Source organism: Rhyacophila brunnea, unplaced genomic scaffold, assembly GCF_057557595.1.
Source record: "Rhyacophila brunnea isolate RB1 unplaced genomic scaffold, BYU_Rbru_1.0 scaffold_11, whole genome shotgun sequence".
In the NCBI taxonomy this organism is placed as follows: domain Eukaryota; kingdom Metazoa; phylum Arthropoda; class Insecta; order Trichoptera; family Rhyacophilidae; genus Rhyacophila; species Rhyacophila brunnea.
The window spans coordinates 23,489,257-23,508,873 of record NW_028232763.1 but is presented as its reverse complement, the minus strand read 5'-3'; the positions used below and the strand labels follow the sequence as shown (position 1 = coordinate 23,508,873).

General features: G+C 45.0%; 2 protein-coding genes across 2 annotated transcripts; both read left to right on the top strand.

Moving 5' to 3' along the window:
* The first annotated feature begins 5,906 nt into the window (after positions 1 to 5,906).
* On the top strand, positions 5,907 to 7,381 carry LOC147078493 (uncharacterized). Its single transcript, XM_085960481.1, has 2 exons — positions 5,907 to 6,704; positions 6,782 to 7,381. Exons 1-2 carry the CDS (start codon positions 5,907 to 5,909, stop codon positions 7,379 to 7,381), a joined length of 1,398 nt encoding a protein of 465 aa, XP_085816607.1.
* A 7,178-nt stretch (positions 7,382 to 14,559) lies between these two features.
* LOC147078492 (uncharacterized) lies at positions 14,560 to 16,431 on the top strand. Its single transcript, XM_085960480.1, has 4 exons — positions 14,560 to 14,600; positions 14,705 to 14,835; positions 15,423 to 15,730; positions 15,898 to 16,431. Exons 1-4 carry the CDS (start codon positions 14,560 to 14,562, stop codon positions 16,429 to 16,431), a joined length of 1,014 nt encoding a protein of 337 aa, XP_085816606.1.
* Positions 16,432 to 19,617: the final 3,186 nt, after the last annotated feature.

The following is a 19,617-nucleotide window of genomic DNA, read 5'->3' as shown; positions in this document are numbered from 1 at the left end:
CTATTTGAAATGGCAAAACTTTGCAGCAAAATATGGGGACAATGAAACCAATTGCCGGCCACAGACGGACAGTTCTCGTAACAGGTTGAACATGCCAGTTAATAACTATACAGTTATCTTTGGTAGATAATCTGCGGCGCCCATAGACGGACACTTTTCGACCTTTCAGATATGTGCCATGTTCAAACTGCCAGCGACCCCCCACTCCCATGTTTTTGTAAAACTGTTGGAATTTCAACTAGCCGAAAGTTCTCGACTGACATTAGATGGCGGTAACGTTTAAGTAGAATATACCGCACGATACAACTACGGCTGGTGTTGCTTGTTATAAAATACAAATTCATTTATTATTAAAAATATAATAATATTATGTACGCGGAGATCGCAAATATTATATTTTATTTATTTTTACGAGAGTAAAACAAAGTAATAGTTATTTATGTAAACATATTATTTTATACAATATAATATAAATGTTAAAATTTTAGAGAGCATTATAAATATTAAGTTATTGTGAAAATATAGACTAATTTTATTTATTGTATGTAGTGAATATTACAAATTATTAATTTAAGACGTTCACAACATAAATTAATATACCTAATTGTGAATGACAATGTCGCTAAATCTAAATAAAATCTAAGTATATATTTTAATAATATCATAGTAATTAATTATTATACTGATGATTGATGTAAATATAATTTTGTGGCTTATTGTATATAAAATCAATACCTTTATAAATATTACCGTTTTCTTACTTAATTAATACTGTCCATTAAAGGGAATAATTTATTCAAAAGAAAAGATTATATTTTATATTTACACGAATGTGTATAATATTGTTTCGGTGAATCGATAAAATACACAATCCACTAGCGAAATCATCATTCATTTTACCAACGTCATAGGTGTGTATTTATGTCAATTTGTTTCTAATAAAAACAATTATAACCATAATAAATTCAAAGTTAAATTATTCGTGTATCATCGTTCAAGTATACCCTACCTAAAACTAATTTAAACAATACCCCTGTGTATTATCTCCGCGAACATAACCTCCATAGTTTTTGACACTTGCTCTGCCACGGACAATAACTGTACGTATATGGGCACGTCTGTTGACAGTTCGACAGATTTAAATGGGGTAGTTAAACTGATCTGTGGTGTGTCCACTAACGTACAGTTATTGAACAGTTATTGTCTGTGCCATGTTCAAACTGCTACGAGAACTGTCCGTCTATGGGGGCCTAATATGAAAAGCACTTTAGAAGAATTTTATAACTTATACAAGAAACTGCGGGAACAACCAGACAAATTTTTCGAATAAGAGTAACATGAGCAAATATTTGATCAAGTATATTCTAATTGATTTAAAGTTTTTACTATTCTCAGTCCCGGCAAAGGTGAGGGAAGCGCTCATCAATGACGGGCGCATATATATGGGATGGGAATCCTTCCCAACCAAAGACTTTTGTGGCGTCGTCAAGTGCACAAGGTGTCACTTATACGGCCACATGGCAAAGAATTGTTCGGCGAGAAGCGCCACATGCGGCCATTGCACCGAGGAAGGACACGATAGGGCTGAATGCCCTAATATTAAGGCCCCCGGAAAGTGCCCGGCCTGCGCCAGGCACAAGAAGCCGCATCAACATGCAGCGATCGACCCTGATTGCCCAGCGCGCAAGTACGCAATGGCACAGGAGCGGAACCGAACGGATTATTCGATTCAATGATTCGGTTCGGTCAGTTAAATGCGGGCAAAGGGAAGGCTATAACGGCGGAGCTGATCAAGACGGTTCGGGAAATGGACATCGATTTGGTCCTGGTGCAGGAGCCTTACTCCTACGGCCCCAACCTGGGTTTCAGTGGGGGTCGGGTAATGCACCACGGCCTGGGGTCCATGGCCTGCATCTTCGTTGCGAATCCTACCCTAGTGGTGCTACACCTTGCCCACTTGTCGAGCGAACTCTTTGCCGTAGCGGAGGTCTCCGACCGATCGGGGAACTCCATTGTGGTGGTCTCTTCTTACTTTAAATTCAGCGTAAACATCCTGAAATGCGTCGAGCAGCTCGATAAAATTCTGGTTGCATGCCGCGGCAAACAGATTATAGTGGGAGCGGACGTCAACGTTCAATCATGGCTGTGGGCCCCCCGGGGGCCGCGGTCTGGCCGGGACAATCCGGCGCCCCTCGAGGAACTCGTGGCAACTCACGACCTGACGGTGCTGAATAACTCTAATGGTCCAGCCACATTCTCTACCAACAATGGGGAATCTCACATTGATGTCACTTTGATATCCAATGGTTCTGCCGGACGCGTCGTGAACTGGACTGTCCATTTGGAAGCGTCAGCAAGCGACCACCGTCTGATCACGTTCGCCTACAGGACCGAGAGGGGCCACGCGTCTCTCGCTCCACTTGTGAGCGAGTCACTGCCGAGGCGTTTCAGGACCAAGGGAACCGACTGGGTACGTTTTGACCGCGAGTTTGCTGAGGGTCTGGACAGGATGGCCTCGCGCCCTCCGCCAAAGGACATGCACGCTGCGGCTGAGGACCTCACGAATCTCATTATTGAAAAAGCGGAGGGCACTATCGGAAGGACGACCCCGAGACCGCCGAACCTCGCACCCTGGTGGAAGCCGAGACTGACAAGACTGAGAGACACGATGAGGAGGGCCAGAAGGGCCTTACAAGCAGCGCGAAGATCGCTGGAGGGGCCGCTGCACGCGGACCATCCGCTTGCGGTCACCTACAGGACCACTAGACTCAAGTTCAAAAAGGCAATCAGTAAGGCTAAGAAGGTGCACTGGAGAGAGTTCGTCACTGAAATGGGTGGCAATGATCCGTGGGGCCCCCCCTTCCGCGTGATGAAGCTTGGCCTACGGCCCGGAAAAGTCATGTCGGCGGTACGGCGCCCCGACGGATCGTTCACCAATAGCTCTGAAGAGTCCGCCACAGTCCTGTTGGATGCTCTTATCCCGCAGGACAACGAGTCGCTCGACATTGACAATGACCGATTTCAGCAGCTTCGCGTCTATGCGCTGCTCCCCTTAAACACTCCGCGATCCGCAGCCACTACCATGTCCGAGCTAGGGATCCTGTTTGCCAGCCTCCCGATTGGCAAAGCCCCGGGGCTTGACTGCATAGATAACGCGCTAGCGAGAAGGGCGTGGTCTCTTGCCTCACACGAGATCACGCAACTCTACAAAGAATGCATGAGTAGTGGCATATTCCCCGACTGCTGGAAAAAGGGTCATCTCACGGTGATTCCCAAAGCCGGCAGTCGCCCTCCTTGTGACCCGAAAGCGTATAGACCGATTACGCTCCTTCCCGTCTTCGGGAAGATATTGGAAAGATTGATAAACAGCAGGATTGAGTCCCACCTGTCGGAAAACTGTCCAATCTCGCAAAGACAATTTGGGTTTAGACCCGGAAAGTCCACCGAGGATGCGATTCGCTTTGTGATCGATTCTGTGGAGAGCTCTGGCAAGGACCTCGTTGCCGGGATTTTTCTCGACATAGCGGGCGCGTTTGATACTGCGTGGTGGCCCTTGGTTCTGGCAAAGCTTAGGCTGAAACAGATCCCCGGGGACCTCTTTGCCTTAGTTCAAAGCTACTTCAGCAATAGGGAGATAACCTACGACTCCGGCCCCAGCCTGATTCACAGGAGGACCACCATGGGGTGTCCTCAGGGCTCCGTCCTGGGACCCCTTCTGTGGAACATTCTGTTTGACGACGTTCTGTCCCTGCCACTGCCTCCGGGCTGCACGCTCGTTGCGTACGCCGACGACTTGCTCCTGCTTGTTGGGGCGACCAGCCGACCGGCACTTGAGCGTGCAGCCACGGACGCCTTGGGCAGAATCCTTAATTGGGGATTGCTGAACAAGCTGACCTTTGCCCCGAGCAAAACGGAAGCTGTCCTCCTCAGGGGTAGTTCTCGGGTCAACATAACTCGACGGCCGCCCACGGTTCGTTTTGGCCAGACCTCAGTGCGTTTCTCCGAAAGGGTTACGTATCTGGGAGTAATTCTTGATGACAAGCTGTCTTTCGTTCACCACGCCAAGACGGCCGTCTCTAAGGCCAATTCGGCCTATCAGAGAATGGCCCGAATGGCGGGCAGCAATTGGGGACTTAAGCCTAGAGCCCTTAAGGTTGCATACGGCGCAATTTTCATGGGAATTGCCGGTTACGCCTCCAGCATTTGGCATTCTCGAGTAAACTCCTTAACTCTCGTGAGACGCGCACTATTAAGCGGGCAGCGACTTGCGCTGATCTCGCTTACCAAAGCCTACCGCACAACTTCTACTGACGCGCTTGCCGTACTCGCGGGGGTGCTACCCCTCGATCTGCACGTCCAAGTCAGAGGATCGATCACCCTCCTCTTGAGGGGGATCAGCACAATACTCGCCGGTGTCCATCTGACACCACCGCAGAGATCCGAGGACGTTCCTTACAGGAAGACTGTAAGTGACATTGTGTACAAGACCGCATTTGCGGCATGGCAGGCGAGGTGGACCGCCTCCCCCAAGGGGCGGCACACTTACCGTTTTTTTCCAGACGTATTCTGCAGGCACCAAACTAGAAGACTCCAACCTTCGCACTGGATTAGCCAGTTCCTCACCGGCCATGGCAACTTCGCCGCCAGACTCCACGAGTTTGGCTTGATAGTAGATGGGCCGGGTTGTACCTGCGGGCATGACCACCAAGATGTTGAACACATCCTCTGGGATTGCCCGCTTATGGAATTCGAACGAGCGGAGCTGTTTGCCAGGGTCCGTCCTCACACGGGCCCAATTGGTCATGGAGATCTGGTAGCAACCGAGGCCAACTTTGCGGCATTTGAGAAATTTGCAGCGTCGTATGGGGAGCGGGATAGTCCCGACTCTTCTGTAGACTCATCCATTTCAATTCGTGACACTCAGTATGCGGGTACACAAAGCGCTTAACGTCAGCGGACAGCAGAGCCAGTCCAAAAACAAACATTTTCTTTCTTAACTTTCTTCTTTCAGCACTACGGTGCATGGTTGCAGCATCAGTCCCGTGCGGCTCCGTCTCGGGACGGAATGAGCACTTAAAATCACTTCTTTCAGACACGTTTAAAGCGTCATAGAAAGCGGCCGTGCATATCCACGGTTGTGCATATATGACGGGTGGTGGTGGGCACTTTAACGTATTCCTTTTGAGTCATTTTTTGCGATCCGAGTATCGCCTTTCGGAATCTTCAAACACCACCAATGGTGAATACGCACTGTCATCTAATACAGTTAATTCCTGTTTATTTGGTAAATTTATATTTAATAATTTAAATTTAAATTCCATCAAGTACCCTTGGTCGATAATATATTTTGATTATATATATTGGATGATATGTAAGTTAAAGTTTAAAAAAGACTTTTCGGTTCATATGGTGTGAATGTAGGTGTAGAATGTACGCTTCATATCTTTGCACCCCGGCTCTAGGATGGAAATGATGTACCTACTTAATATATTTTATTTTTATTATGTTTATATTTTTTTATTAAGGAAAACAAACAGTTACATAGACTACAAATATGTATAAAATAGACTAGAAAAAGATATTGCAACAAGAAAAGTTTCCATATAAATTATAATAATGCCAATAGGTACTAATGCCAATAGGTACATTTCTATAAAGTGTTTAGACGCTACTCTACAGATGGCCAACAAATCCTATCTCTAGCCTCCACGCGGCGTCCCCTGGGCAATGCAGATGTGGTGTGTCTTGTGACAATATAACTCATCTGTAGCTAATAGAGAAGGGTGAAAGGCGAAACTCTGGCGCCTTAAAACGAGAGACCCCTTGGCTACGGGAAGGAAAACCCAGACAAAAAACCACACACCAACCTGTTTGGACAGCGTGGTGTGTTATGTCCAAATACCCCCATGGAACAAGAACAAAAATCTCGGCCCTTATTCTCCGGAGGCCAACCAAACACTGATCACGGTAGCAATCAGCAAGGGAAGGCAGAGGGTGCTAAAAATCCCCGGAAAGACGGTAACGGCTGCCTACCGGTGACCATTGCCACCTATAACGCGAGAACATTATCCAGCAACGCCAAACTTCTAGAGGTCGAAGAAGAACTCGAAAAAATCCATTGGGGTGTTGTCGGGCTCAGCGAGGTAAGACGACAAGGAGACGATATCGTCAATCTCCACAGCGGACATGTACTCTGTTATAATGAGACTAAGACCGGACGCACAAGCGGTATCGGATTTTTAATCCACAGACTCTGGAAAGATCGCATAGTTGAATTTGATTTCTCCTCAGATAGAGTAGTAAGTTTAACACTTCAGCTCAGCAAGAGATACCAGATTCTGCTTTTGCAAGTTTATGCGCCCACTCAAAACTCACCTGATGAAGAAGTGGAGGAGGTATATGAAGAAATCAGTACGTTGAAAAATAAACGGAAATGTCACTTCACTATCATCATGGGGGACTTTAATGCACGAATCGGATCTCAACACCAGGATGATGTAGCGGTCGGGCACTTCGGACATTGTACCAGGGATGGCCGAGGAGACATGTTAGTGGAGTTTGCGGAAAACCACAATCTCTACATCATGAACTCATTCTTCAAAAAGAAGCCTTCCCGAAAATGGACATGGCGAAGCCCAGCAAAACGAACCAGCGAAATCGACTACATCCTCACCGACAAGAAGGATATTTTTCTAGACTGCACAGTCATTAACATATTTAATACTGGCAGCGACCACCGAATGGTAAGGTGTAAAGTACGATTTAACATCAAACGTGAGAGATCCAAACTGGCAGTAAGCAGAAGCCCAGAGTCCGCAGAGGTTTGAGAAGCAGAGTCGAATTCCAACAAGAGCTGGAGAACAGGCTAGCGGCTTTCCAGGCTGAAAATGACCCCATCTCCCTACAAAACACCGAAGCAATAACAAAAATCATTATAGAATCTTCGGAAGAGACATTTGCTGCTGTGGTTGAACGAGTAAGCAAACTTTCAAATGAAACGTTGGATCTTATGAAGCTGCGTAGGAGTACGGAAAGCGAGCAACAGGTTGCAAATGATCTCGAGTACTCCACGCTGTGCAAAACTCTACGTAAAAACGTACGAGAAGATCTTCGTAAGTTCAATATGAACCTTGTAGAATCAATTTTTCCGTCAGGAAGGAGCTTACATAAGAACAAGCAGCATCTGTCAATAGGGAGACGGCAGATCACGACACTAAAAGCGCAAGATGGAAGTATCGTGCGTAACTGGGATCATCTACTGGACACTGTTGTAGAGTTTTACAGCGCTCTATACAACGATGACACTGACATCAATTCAGATCTTCCGGTGAACGGAGAATATGGAGATCCTCTTCCCGAGGTTACTACCACAGAGGTGTAATATGCTATAATGTGCATGAAGAGTGGGAAAGCCCCGGGAGAAGATGGGCTGACTATCGATGTTCTCAAATGGGCCGGGAGGACGGTGAGCGAAGTGCTCGCACGTCTGTTCACGTCTTGTCTGCACCAAGAGAACATCCCAGAGTCATAGAAAAATGCCTCCATTATTATTCTCCATAAGAAAGGAGACACTGAAGATCTAAAAAACTATCGACCTATTAGGGCTTGCGCAGACAGAGCGCGGTCAGGCGGTCTGCGTTCCGCGTTCGGAGTTCGGCGTTCTTTGTACTGTATGGACTTCATACTGTATGGGTACACAGCCGGCGGTCAGACCGCGCCGGTCAATTGGAACGCTGGAGTTCTGGAGTTCTATGCCCGGAATTACAAAGAACGCCGTACCTCCCGTCCAGTCCCGTCATAGATAAGTCCCGTTGCAATAATGTCGTCTGAGAAATTGATTGATTTAGTGAGAGAGAGGAGATTATTGTATGATCTCAGTGACATCAATTATAAAAATCGTCAATTAAAAGGCGAAGCGTGGGTAAAAATCGCCAAGGAAATGGGAACCGGGAATGGTAAGTGAAAAGAATATGTTTTTATTATCACTTTTATTGTTTGTAGGTTATGGATACATGAATGAACAATATCTCGGTATTATTTACCTACAGAGCTGTTTACTGATTAAAATACGAAATAAACTCTTGGTATTATTTACCTACAGAGCTGTTTACTGATCAAAATACGGAATAAACTCTAACCTAACTGCATACGCTGAAAAAATGCTCCTGCTATTTGTTAGGTTATGGATACATGAATGAACAATATCTCGGTATTATTTACCTACAGAGCTGTTTACTGATTAAAATACGAAATAAACTCTTGGTATTATTTACCTACAGAGCTGTTTACTGATCAAAATAAACTCTAGAACTCTAACCTAACTGCATACGCTGAAAAAATGCTCCTGCTATTTTTTAGGTTATGGATACATGAATGAACAATATCTCGGTATTATTAACCTACAGAGCTGTTCACTGATTAAAATACGAAAAAACTCTTGGTATTATTTACCTACAGAGCTGTTTACTGATTTACATTTTGAGGTTAACTTATTGATTTACTACTTATAATTACTAATGTTTTGCCAACCTCAATAAGTTAACCTCTAAATGTAAATTTGACATTGATTGTCAAACACTAGTAATATCAATTTAACTCACCAGATCCATCAGAATTATTAATCCTCCGGGATTCACTTTAATGCCAATTCCATGATACGGTTTGCTCTTCCACTCATTTTCGGTATTTTATTTTATATTATATAGACGCCAGTAAGCTCCACAATATCAATACTGCGTCTTCAGAAGAGGAGCTGTCAAACGACATTTTGCAACAACGTTTGTATACGAATGGAACGCATACTGTTGACCGCCACATGTCTGCTGTCCCTGAACGCTAGCGGTCAGCGGTCGGTTGAACGCAGAACTCCAACCGCTCTCTGTCTGCGCAAGCCCTTAGTCTACTGCCAATTCTGTATAAGGTTTTCACGAAAATACTCTCAAACCGTCTCGAAACAATTCTAGACGAGAACCAACCAAGACTGATTCAGAAGAGGCTACAGTACTATGGATCATATACAGGTCGTCAGGGAAATCATAGAGCGCTACCAGGAATACAAACTGCCATTATATCTTGGTTTTATAGACTATGAAAAGGCGTTTGATTCCATCAAAAAATTCTCAATCATAGACGCCCTTAGCAACCAAGGAATTTCCAGACGCTATATAAACATATTGAACAGTATAAACAGTGATGCCACAGCATGCGTGAAACTCCACAAACGGTCGTGTAAATTCCCCATTAACAAAGGTGTCCGGCAAGGTGATACCATTTCACCTAAACTATTCACCGCTACTCTTGAGGACTTATTTAGGAATCTTGATTGGGAGGAAAAAGGTGTTCCAATTAACGGAGAGCACCTCAGTCACCTGCGCTTTGCAGATGATATTGTTATACTCTCACAAGACCCGAAAGACCTCCAAGGTAGAATGCAAGAACTCGCGGATGTCAGTCAAACGGTCGGTCTAAAGATAAATGTCTCAAAGACAAAAGTGATGAGGAACTGTTTTTCAGACCCTGCGATTATCTGTATTTCTGGCACCCAACTCGAGCAAGTCAGCAGCTACATCTATCTCGGAGAGCAGGTGTCCATAGACGGAAGCATGCACGATGAAATTGCTCGAAGAACAAAGCTGGGATGGAGTGCTTTCGGACGTCTGAATAGTATCTTCAAGAGTGACCTACCATTATGTCTTAAGCGTAGGGTGTTCAACCAATGTGTGCTACCCGTGCTCACGTATGGCTGCGAGACGTGGACCCTCAACACGAGAGATGTCCAAAAGTTAAGAGTCACACAGCGAGGCATGGAGAGGTGCATGTTGGGCATCACGCGAAAGGACCGTAAGTGAAACGAATGGGTTAGGAAGCAGACAAGAGTACGCGATGTAATAGACGTTGCCAAACAGCTGAAATGGAGATGGGCGGGGCACATTGCTCGCCGAAAAGACGGCCGCTGGACAAATGCCGTCATCCAATGGTACCCAAGGGGTACGAAACGGCCACAGAGTCGCCCTAAAAACCGCTGGATTGACGAACTGGTAAAGTTCGGCGGAAATACGTGGCAGCGAACGACATAGAACCGAGAGAGTTGGAGAAAGCTTGGGGAGGCCTTCATCCAGCAGTGGATTGACCCCGGCTGATGATGATGATATTATAATTTAAATACAGAGAAATTAGATAAAAAATAAATGACAAAGAATATTGAATAATTATAGACAAAAAAAATTTTTTTTTATGTACCTACCTTTATAAATATAAGTAAGGAAAGTATACAATATTAAAATTTAAAGATATTATTTTTACATAATATATATTTATTTCAGGGCTCGAAATGGAACGGAACGCACTGGAGCGCCGTTCCGGCTCGTGAAATTTGTAAAATTATCGCTCCGTCTCGTGGAAAAAATATGTTGACCATCTGAGCTAGATAGGCCATAGAATAGAAAATCTGACACACTTATTTTTATAAAATACAAATACGATTTGATGACTATGTAAATATCTTCAGAAAATTTGTCGAGCGCTCCGGTTCGTAAACTTTTCCATTTCGAGCGCTGATTTATTAAGTACTATATATTATATTAATACAAGTGAATATCATTTGATATAATTTTATGCGACGTAATAAGGCAAAGAGGCGTAGTAAAAAGTGCAAAGTTATAAAACGTATACCTACTTTACATCACTTCGCACTACCTGGGCACGTCTGTTGACAGTTCGACAGATTTAAATGGGGTAGTTAAACTGATCTGTGGTGTGGCCACTAACGTACAGTTATTGAACAGTTATTGTCTGTGCCATGTTCAAACTGCTACGAAAACCGTCCGTCTATGGCCGCCTTATGCTTTGTGAAAATAATACCACAAATACACCAGACGCGCGCGGTAAGCTCATGATGGTTTGAGACACCCGCTACTCGCTCGTTTCCCGCGTCGGGGCCCCTCCAGTCAGTGCGGACACCTCTATGCGCGCAGTATGGGAAGAGCCCGCCGCATGTACGATCTTGCCTGCGTCGAGCTAGACGCGCCATAAACAACACGCGCGAACACCCGTCCCCGCGCATTGTCTACGGACACGTCGAAACATGTTCATACGTTTGAGTTGCCCGCACCGCCGCCGCGCCGCGCCTGTCAAACCACCACGGACGAGCACGTACAGTTTTCGTAACAGATTGAACATGGCACAGACAATAACTGTTCAATAACTGTACGTTAATGGGCACACCACAGATCAGTAATGTTTAACTACCCCATTTAAATCTGTCGAACTATCAACAGACGTGCCCATTTACGTACAGTTATTTTCTGTGGCAGAGCAAGTGTCAAAAACTATGGAGGTTAGGTTCGCGGAGATATTACACAGGGGTATTATTTAAATTAGTTTTAGGTAGGGTATACTTGAACGATATTGATACACGAATAATTTTACTTTGAATTTATTATGGTTATAATTGTTTTTATTAGAAACAAATTGACATAAAATACACACCTATGACGTTGGTAAAATAAATCATGATTTCGCTAGTGGATTGTGTATTTTATCGATTCACCGAAACAATATTATACACATTTGTGTAAATATAAAATATAATCTTTTCTTTTGAATAAATTATTCCCTTTAATGGACAGTATTAATTAAGTAAGAAAACGGTAATATTTATAAAGGTATTGATTTTATATACAATAAATTTAAACATGCCACAAAATTATATTTACATCAATCATCAGAATAATAATTAATTACTATGATATTATTAAAATATATACTTAAATTGTATTTAGATTTACCGACATTGTCATTCACAATTAGGTATATTAATTTATGTTGTGAACGTCTTAAATTAATAATTTGTAATATTCACTACATACAATAAATAAAATTTGAGTACTGAGTTATTAGTCTATATTTTCACAATAACTTAATATTTATAATGCTCTCTAAAATTTTAACATTTATATTATATTGTATAAAATAATATGTTTACATAAATAATTATAACTTTGTTTTACTCTCGTAAAGATAAATAAAATATAATATTTGCGATCTCCGCGTACATAATATTATTACATTTTTAATAATAAATGAATTTGTATTTTATAACAAGCAACACCAGCCGCAGTTGTATCGCGCGGTGTATTCTAATTGACGTTACCAACATCTAACGTCACCCGAGAACTTTCGGTCAGTTGAAATTCCAACAGTTTTACAAAAACACGGGAGTGGGGGTTCGCTGGCAGTTTGAACCTGGCACACATCTGGCAGGTCGAAAACTGTCCGTCTATGGGCGCAGCAGATTATCAACCAAAGATAACTGTATGGCCGCCATTACGTATTAAGTGGCATGTTCAACCTGTTACGAAAACTGTACGTCTGTGGCCGCCTATACTGCGCGCATAGAGATGTCCGCACTGAATAGACGGGCGCCGACGCGGGAAAAGTGCGAATCGGTGTCTCAAACCATCATGAGCTTACCGCGCGCGTTTGGTGCATTTGTGGTATTATTTTCAAAAAGCATAGATAATGCGAAGTGATGTAAAGTAGATATACGTTTTATGACTTTTCACTTTTTACTAGACCGATACGCCTCTTTGCCTCATAAAATTATATCAAACTAGCTGAGCCAACTGGCTCTCGCCAGTCTGTCTCGCTATGTCTTGCAGATGGCTTGGCGTCCTAATGACATGGTGTTGGATTTTAATAAAATTGTAAAGTATGTATAGACGGTGCCATATTTTTCCCTTCGGGATAGATTTTTATTCACGTCAGACAGTTTGACATTTTGCTGATTTGTAAGTTTTACGATTTGCATGTCGTCACTGCCAATACAAATTTGGAGTCATATGCCTAGTCTATTCTAGAATCTGGCCTTCACAATATCGTCTGACACCATTTCAGGCTGCTAGGCCTAGCAGAACAGCTGGCAATCGCCGATTGCAACCACCGATTGCAATCTGGAATGTGTACGTATGTGCATTTAAATATGATAAATAATTATACATCTCAATCGTGATTATCATAAATAGCGATCCAATATAACGCGAATATTAATCTCTTTCGGGTTCCATTTACATAATAGAAAAAGGTTAGCAGCATAAAAAATAAATTTAGGCCTACCGCGCATGAACGATTTACTATCGTACGGTCAACAAACGAGGAGTTGTAACCATCGTATTGCAATGCAACCCCGCGGATGGACGATCGAGCGAACGGCCGAGTTGAAAATCTATGTTCAGACACTAAATTTTACACCGACTCGAACCGGCCGGGGCCCCATTGGCAATGCTTTTAAATGAGAGCCCGCGCATGACACGTCATAGCCGGCCGAGAGTGCACTCACACAAGCATGCACAAGTGACGCGGTCGTATGTAGCGCACACATACATCGAACCGTTACGAGATCCACATTTGACAGTTCATCGAAGCGTACCTATTGGCTTTGCATGCGCTTACCAATCTCATGTTTTCAGTTTCTTTCTTTATAAATTAATAATATATACACCAACAGTTTGATAATCTATACAAAACCTCTATATATAATATAAGCTCTACAAAATCCATTTTGATGTTTCTTATCATATCGCGCCATTTTCCGGTGCGGACGCATATCTTCAGTGCGCGCGCATTGCCTCCGATGTATATCACGCCATGCGCGCTCAAACATACTGGCCGGTAATAAATTGGATCATGCGCGAGCAAACCAACGATTGTCCGCATGCTACCGGCCGGTTATGTAATCGTCCATAACGATTTACTATCGTACGGCCAACAATCGAGGAGTTGTAACCATCGTATTGCAATGCAACCCCGCGCATGGACGATCGAGCGAACGGCCGAGTTGAAAATCTGTGTTCAGACACAAAATTTTACACCGATTCGAACCAGCCGGGGCCCCATTGGCAATTCTTTTAAATGAGAGCCCGCGCATGACACTTATTAGCCGGCCGAGAGTGCACTCATACATGCACGCACAAGTGACGCGGTCGTATGGAGCACACGCATACATCGAACCGTTACGAGATCCACATTTGACAGTTCATCGATGCGTACCTATTGGCTTTGCATGCACGTACCAGTCCCATTTTTTCAGTTTCTTTCTTCATATATTAATAATATATACACACACATTTTAAAACAGTTTGATAATCTATACAAAACCTTCATATATTATATAATATATTAAGCTCTACAAAATCCATTTTGACGTTTCTTATCATATCGCGTGCGCCATTTTTCGGTGCGGACTCATATCTTCAGTGCGCGCGCATTGCGCCTGATGTATTATCACGCTATGCGCGCTCAAAAATACTGGCCGGTAATAAATTAGACCATGCGCGAGCAAACCAACGATTGTCCGAACGCTACCGGCCGGTTATGTAATTGTCCATGTGCGGTAGGCCTTAAACATTATTTTGTTTCATTGTCTATAAAAAATAAATGCTTGCAGCCATAGAATAATATTATATTAAAAAAATCATATTTTAATTTAAACAATATAGTTTCCCGGTGCGGGACATCCATATCGAAAGTCTATTATAGACCAATTCTGATAAGAATAAGAAAATGTGGACGCTGTCAGCGGCTCGGAGGTTCTCACCGCATCGGTCAGCTCACTGAAAAGGCCGAGAGTTGTCCTAAAGGGCATTGAAGAAAATTTTGATGGGGAACAATTGATAACTGCACTACGTTATCAAAATCTTTTCATCAGAACGTCAGCGAACGATTCCTTCAGCGTTGTGTTCAAAACAAAAGGTCACATCCAGGGCAAATCCAATTACATTCTGGAGGTGGAGTCCTCCTTGGATCATCAGATGGTGGAAGTTGGCGGCCTGAACGTTGGTTTCCAGCGGGTTCGAGTACAGCTATACTCTAGTGTTGTGCATTGCACGAAATGCCTGGGGTATGGGCATACTGGTCATACTTGCAAGGAAGCCTTTGCATGTCGGGGATGTGGGGGGGGGGACCACAAAATTGCGGAATGTCCCAAAAAGGGAAAGTTGACATGCGTCAACTGCGTCCGGGAAAATAGGCGGCTCCATCGGACTGCTCTGACGGGTCACAGTCCTCTATCGCGCACATGCATATTGCACCGCCAACAAGAAGCCAAGTCTACTTCCGCAACTGACTTCGGAAACCAATAACGGCTATACACCTAAAAGTTGCACAAGAGAATCTTGCACGGTGCGAGGTCGCCACAGTCTCTTTCATCAGGTATATGGAATCTAATAATGTGGACCTGGCTTTAATCCAGGAATCGTACACTGGCAACGCGGGTCAAATTCATTCTTCGCTTTTTTCAGGTATCATTTTTCAGAAGCCGAGCAGTCTGTATCCAGTGAAGGCAGCTATTCTTGTGCGTCGAACGTCATCTCTAACCCACTGCATTTTACTTTCCGAGTTTAGCTCATATAGTTGCGCTGTTGTAGAACTCGACAACTTAGGAGAAACGCTACTGGTCGGATCACTGTACTGCGCGCCGTCGGTGCACATCGATGAATCGCTGACCGGCATGAGCAGGCTAATGAACTCTTCAAAGGGTCACAGGCTGTTGCTCGGAGGCGACGTAAACGCAAAGAGCATCTGGTGGGGCAGTCCACGTACTGATAGCAGAGGCACAGCCGTGTCAGATTTTTTAGCACAGCACGACCTAAACGTATTAAACGAGGGTTCTGTCCCAACGTTTGAAACGATCAGAGGAACTCGTAAGCTGGAAAGCTATATTGAAAATTGGAGAGTATGTCGTGATGCAGCGCTGGGATCCGACCACAATGCGATATTTTTTTCATTACAAGCCGCAGATAGCTACGCTGCAAACAAAACTTCAAATGTCAATCAACAGCAACCAGGTTTAAGACGTCCAAGGCTAACTGGATAGATTTTGGGCTTGCACTTATTTCCCAGATTCAGGATCGTGGTATCACTGTAGATAGGTTGGATAGCGTTACAGACGTACATGAGCTCGAAGACATTGTCAAAGAATTGTCATTGGCGATCGAGTCAGCATGCGAGAGCACGATGGTGCGCTCTTTGGGCGAAGAATTCCAAAGAAAAAGTAATCCTTGGTGGAGTCCGAAACTGGATACACTGAAGACGGTTTTTAGAGTAGCAAGGACAAAATTTCGGAATTCAGGCGTGGTTCGACGGCCGTTCACTCAACAGATTTTTGAAACCGCAAATAATAAGTATGAAACTGCGATTGCGGAAGCGAAATTACAAACCTGGAAGAACCATTGCTCGGCTCAGGGAAAAGAGAATGTATGGTCTAGTCTTCAGAGAATGCTCAAAAGTAAGGCGTTCAAACCGCCTGAAACTCTGACAATCAACGGTCGCATGACCCGCACTTGCCTTACCTTTGCCGAGTGCAGACGTGCTTTCGCTTCGCTCCGCAATTGTTTAACGCTAACTCATCGCTTTTCGCTCTTATTTCACTTTTGACCCCGCTTTCTACTGTTTTTCGTTCTCGTTTTTACATTATCACCTGTGCCTGCCCCTGGACTTTGACCTGTTAAGTTTCCAAGTGTTTCCTCCCGGGATTTTCCCGGGAATAGTGACTTTACCTGTGTGCTGTACTTTATTGCTTCTAAGTTGCTAACACCTGAAACGCTTCAAATTCACACAGTGTTCTAACAACCATCTGCTTCACACAGCAATAGTTTTTACAAGTGCATACGTGAAAATTTAAGTGACTTTTCACGGTTTCTTCAAGCATCCCACCACAAAAAATACAAACATTAAACTTTGAACCCTACAACCGCAGCCATTATAACCACATCAACAAGCCATCAACAAGATAATCACAAGTGACCACCAATCTGCGAGAAGATTAACGAGCGATCACCTAACTTATCGCTCGCAAACGACTTACAAGCCAATTGCACAGCCATAAACAGAACTATTAAGCCCCCTCTACCACCCCAGAATCCCCGCCCATTTTTTTCACTTTCTTTTGTTTCTTGTGTTTCAGTCGCATTTTGGCGGTCGTCCATACCGGGCGGTCATTTTGTTTTGATTTTTGTTTTTGCTCTGCCCTCACTCAAATTCTCAACAGATCTCAAATACCTACATTTGATCCATTTTGGACTTATAAAAATTTCAATCATCTTGCACATAACTACCTACATCAAGCTTTTTTCGACTTAACAATTTTTTCTCAAATTTGTCATAGTCACCCACTCTAAGCCCAATCTGGACTTACATTCACAAAGCACTTTTCATTTTTTTTTTTTACTTATACCTTTTGTTTCTGCTCTCCTTCATTAATTACTGCCCTGCCAATTCTCTCCGAGGCCTGCCTCAATTGAGCTGTTGACCATATTTTGTCAGGGACCATTTTTGGACCGCGGGCCTAACACTGACCTTCCCTGTCTGGAAGCCAAGGGCCCCCGTCGGGACCCCGGCCCCCGAGTTTGACACCCCTGCCTTAGTGCCTACCCACTCACCAACTCACACCTCATCAAAAAGTGTTAAACGCTTACACTAGTAAACCCGCAAAACTACCGACCGTGTCACCTATACTGTCTACCAACTAAACTCACCACTGCTCACTACCAGTACTAGCCGGAGCCTTGTGCCATGCAACGCACCCCACCGCCTCCTCGGGAAGGTCCTGACCCTCCCATCACCCCATCCCAACTGGCGTCCACATCTGGTCATGCTCCGACATCAATATCCCGCCCGGCGAAGAATAAGACACGCTCCCCCAAATCACCCGGACAGAAATCGCTGCCTCATCTTTCCCCGGACGCAATCAACGAGCCAGAACCGAAAAAGAATAAAACCAAAAGCCACCAACCCGATCCGCGAGACATTGACGAAGCTCCCTCCCACTCCTCCTCAATCTCAGGCGATGACTACGAGGAGGCCGGCAACTATGGAGAAATTCAAACCAACCAATACGATTCGACCTACCAAGAAGTTTCCAATAATATGAACGAACTGATTGCGGCCTTCAGAGGAAAACAAGCCGGGGCTAAGGAGACAATCAGCAACGCTCTCCTTAACCTCTCGGAAGCACAAGGCCGGCTCAACCTCGCCATGTCAAAATTCGAGAAAATAGCCATTACTCTGGAGGCCAGAAACAAGCATTTGGAGGGGCTTTTAAAGGATAGGACGATCGGGCTGAAGATCCAGAAAAGAGCCATTTCCGATCTACATACTCAAACCAAGACGCTCAAGACTATTCATCATACCGCACCAAACATTACGGCTACATTCACTCCAGCGACCACATCATGGGCCACAGCCCTCGGCCCAAAAAGTCGCCCCCTCATCGCTACCTCTGTCCCTCAAGCCGCCGCTCCTGGCAACACCAACAACCATTTCCCGTTCCTCTTACCCCTCGCCCCCAGACCGGGCGTTCTTTTCTTCCCGACCGGCTCTGGGGAGAAGAAATCTGACACCACAAAGGAGATTTTGAAGAAGGCCTTCGACCCCAGGTCTCTTGGGGTCCAAATAACCGGGATCAGAAATGTAAGGAACGGGGGCGTTATTGTTCACCCCTGTTCTGGAGTCGAGGCCAAGGCTCTTGTAAAAGCCATGGAGACCTCAGAGGTTGCCCTACGAGCCGAGCTCGCCGGGAAGAAGCAACCTCGAGTAATAATTTTTAACCTACCATCAACTCTCACCGATATTCAACTCCGGGAAGCTATATACACCTCTACAAAAGAGCAGACCGGCCTCCCAGAGTCCGCTTATAAGGACATCAGGCTAAGCCACAAAGCCGGGCCTAGAACAGGCAGATGCCACTTTGTGGTTTTCGCCCCGGCAGCCATCTGGTCTGCTCTCCTGGCAGAAGACAGGCTATCTATGGGATGGGAATCCTTCCCTCTGAGGGACTACGTTGGGGTGGTTAAATGCAACATATGCCACCTATACGGACATATGGCCAAAGGGTGTGCGAACAAGACCCCAACGTGCAGCCACTGCGCCATCTCCGGCCACGACCGAGAAGACTGTCCCAACAAAGGAAACCCACCCAAATGCGTGGCCTGCCACAAACATAAACAGACGTCTGACCATTCCACCGGCAGTCTCGATTGCCCAGCAAGGCTACACGCTGAGATGCGCGAGAGAGCGATGGTGGACTACACTGCCGCGCGATGATAACCTTCGCTCAGTTGAACGTCAACCTGAGCGACGCCGGCTCGGCGGAGTTGATTGAGACTATGTGGGCCTTGTCGTCAATGCCAGATGTGCAGTACCAAAGGCCTGCGTATTTGCTCTTGACCCCCGCCTTGGCGTGCTGTCGCTCTCGCACCTGTCAACTGAGCTAGTCGCGTGCGCAGACATAAGCTTTCCCGGAGGAGGCAGCGTGGTGGTTATCTCCACCTACTTCAGCTTTAAGAGCACAAAGGAACACGTGGCATCAGTGCTCGACGGCATACTACGCGCAGTTGATGGCAGGGATGTCATCATCTGTGTGGATGCCAACTCGCAATCCCCCCTCTGGGCGCCCGTGGATATTCCCCTGTGCGACGCGGACGTCATCGAGGAGCTGGTGTACCAGCACAACCTGGTCATCCTCAACGACCCCAACAGCATGCCGACTTTTGTGTCGCACGCAAACCGCGGAAGCACCCACGTCGACATCACCCTGGCCACTGAGTCCGTCGCGAGACGGAT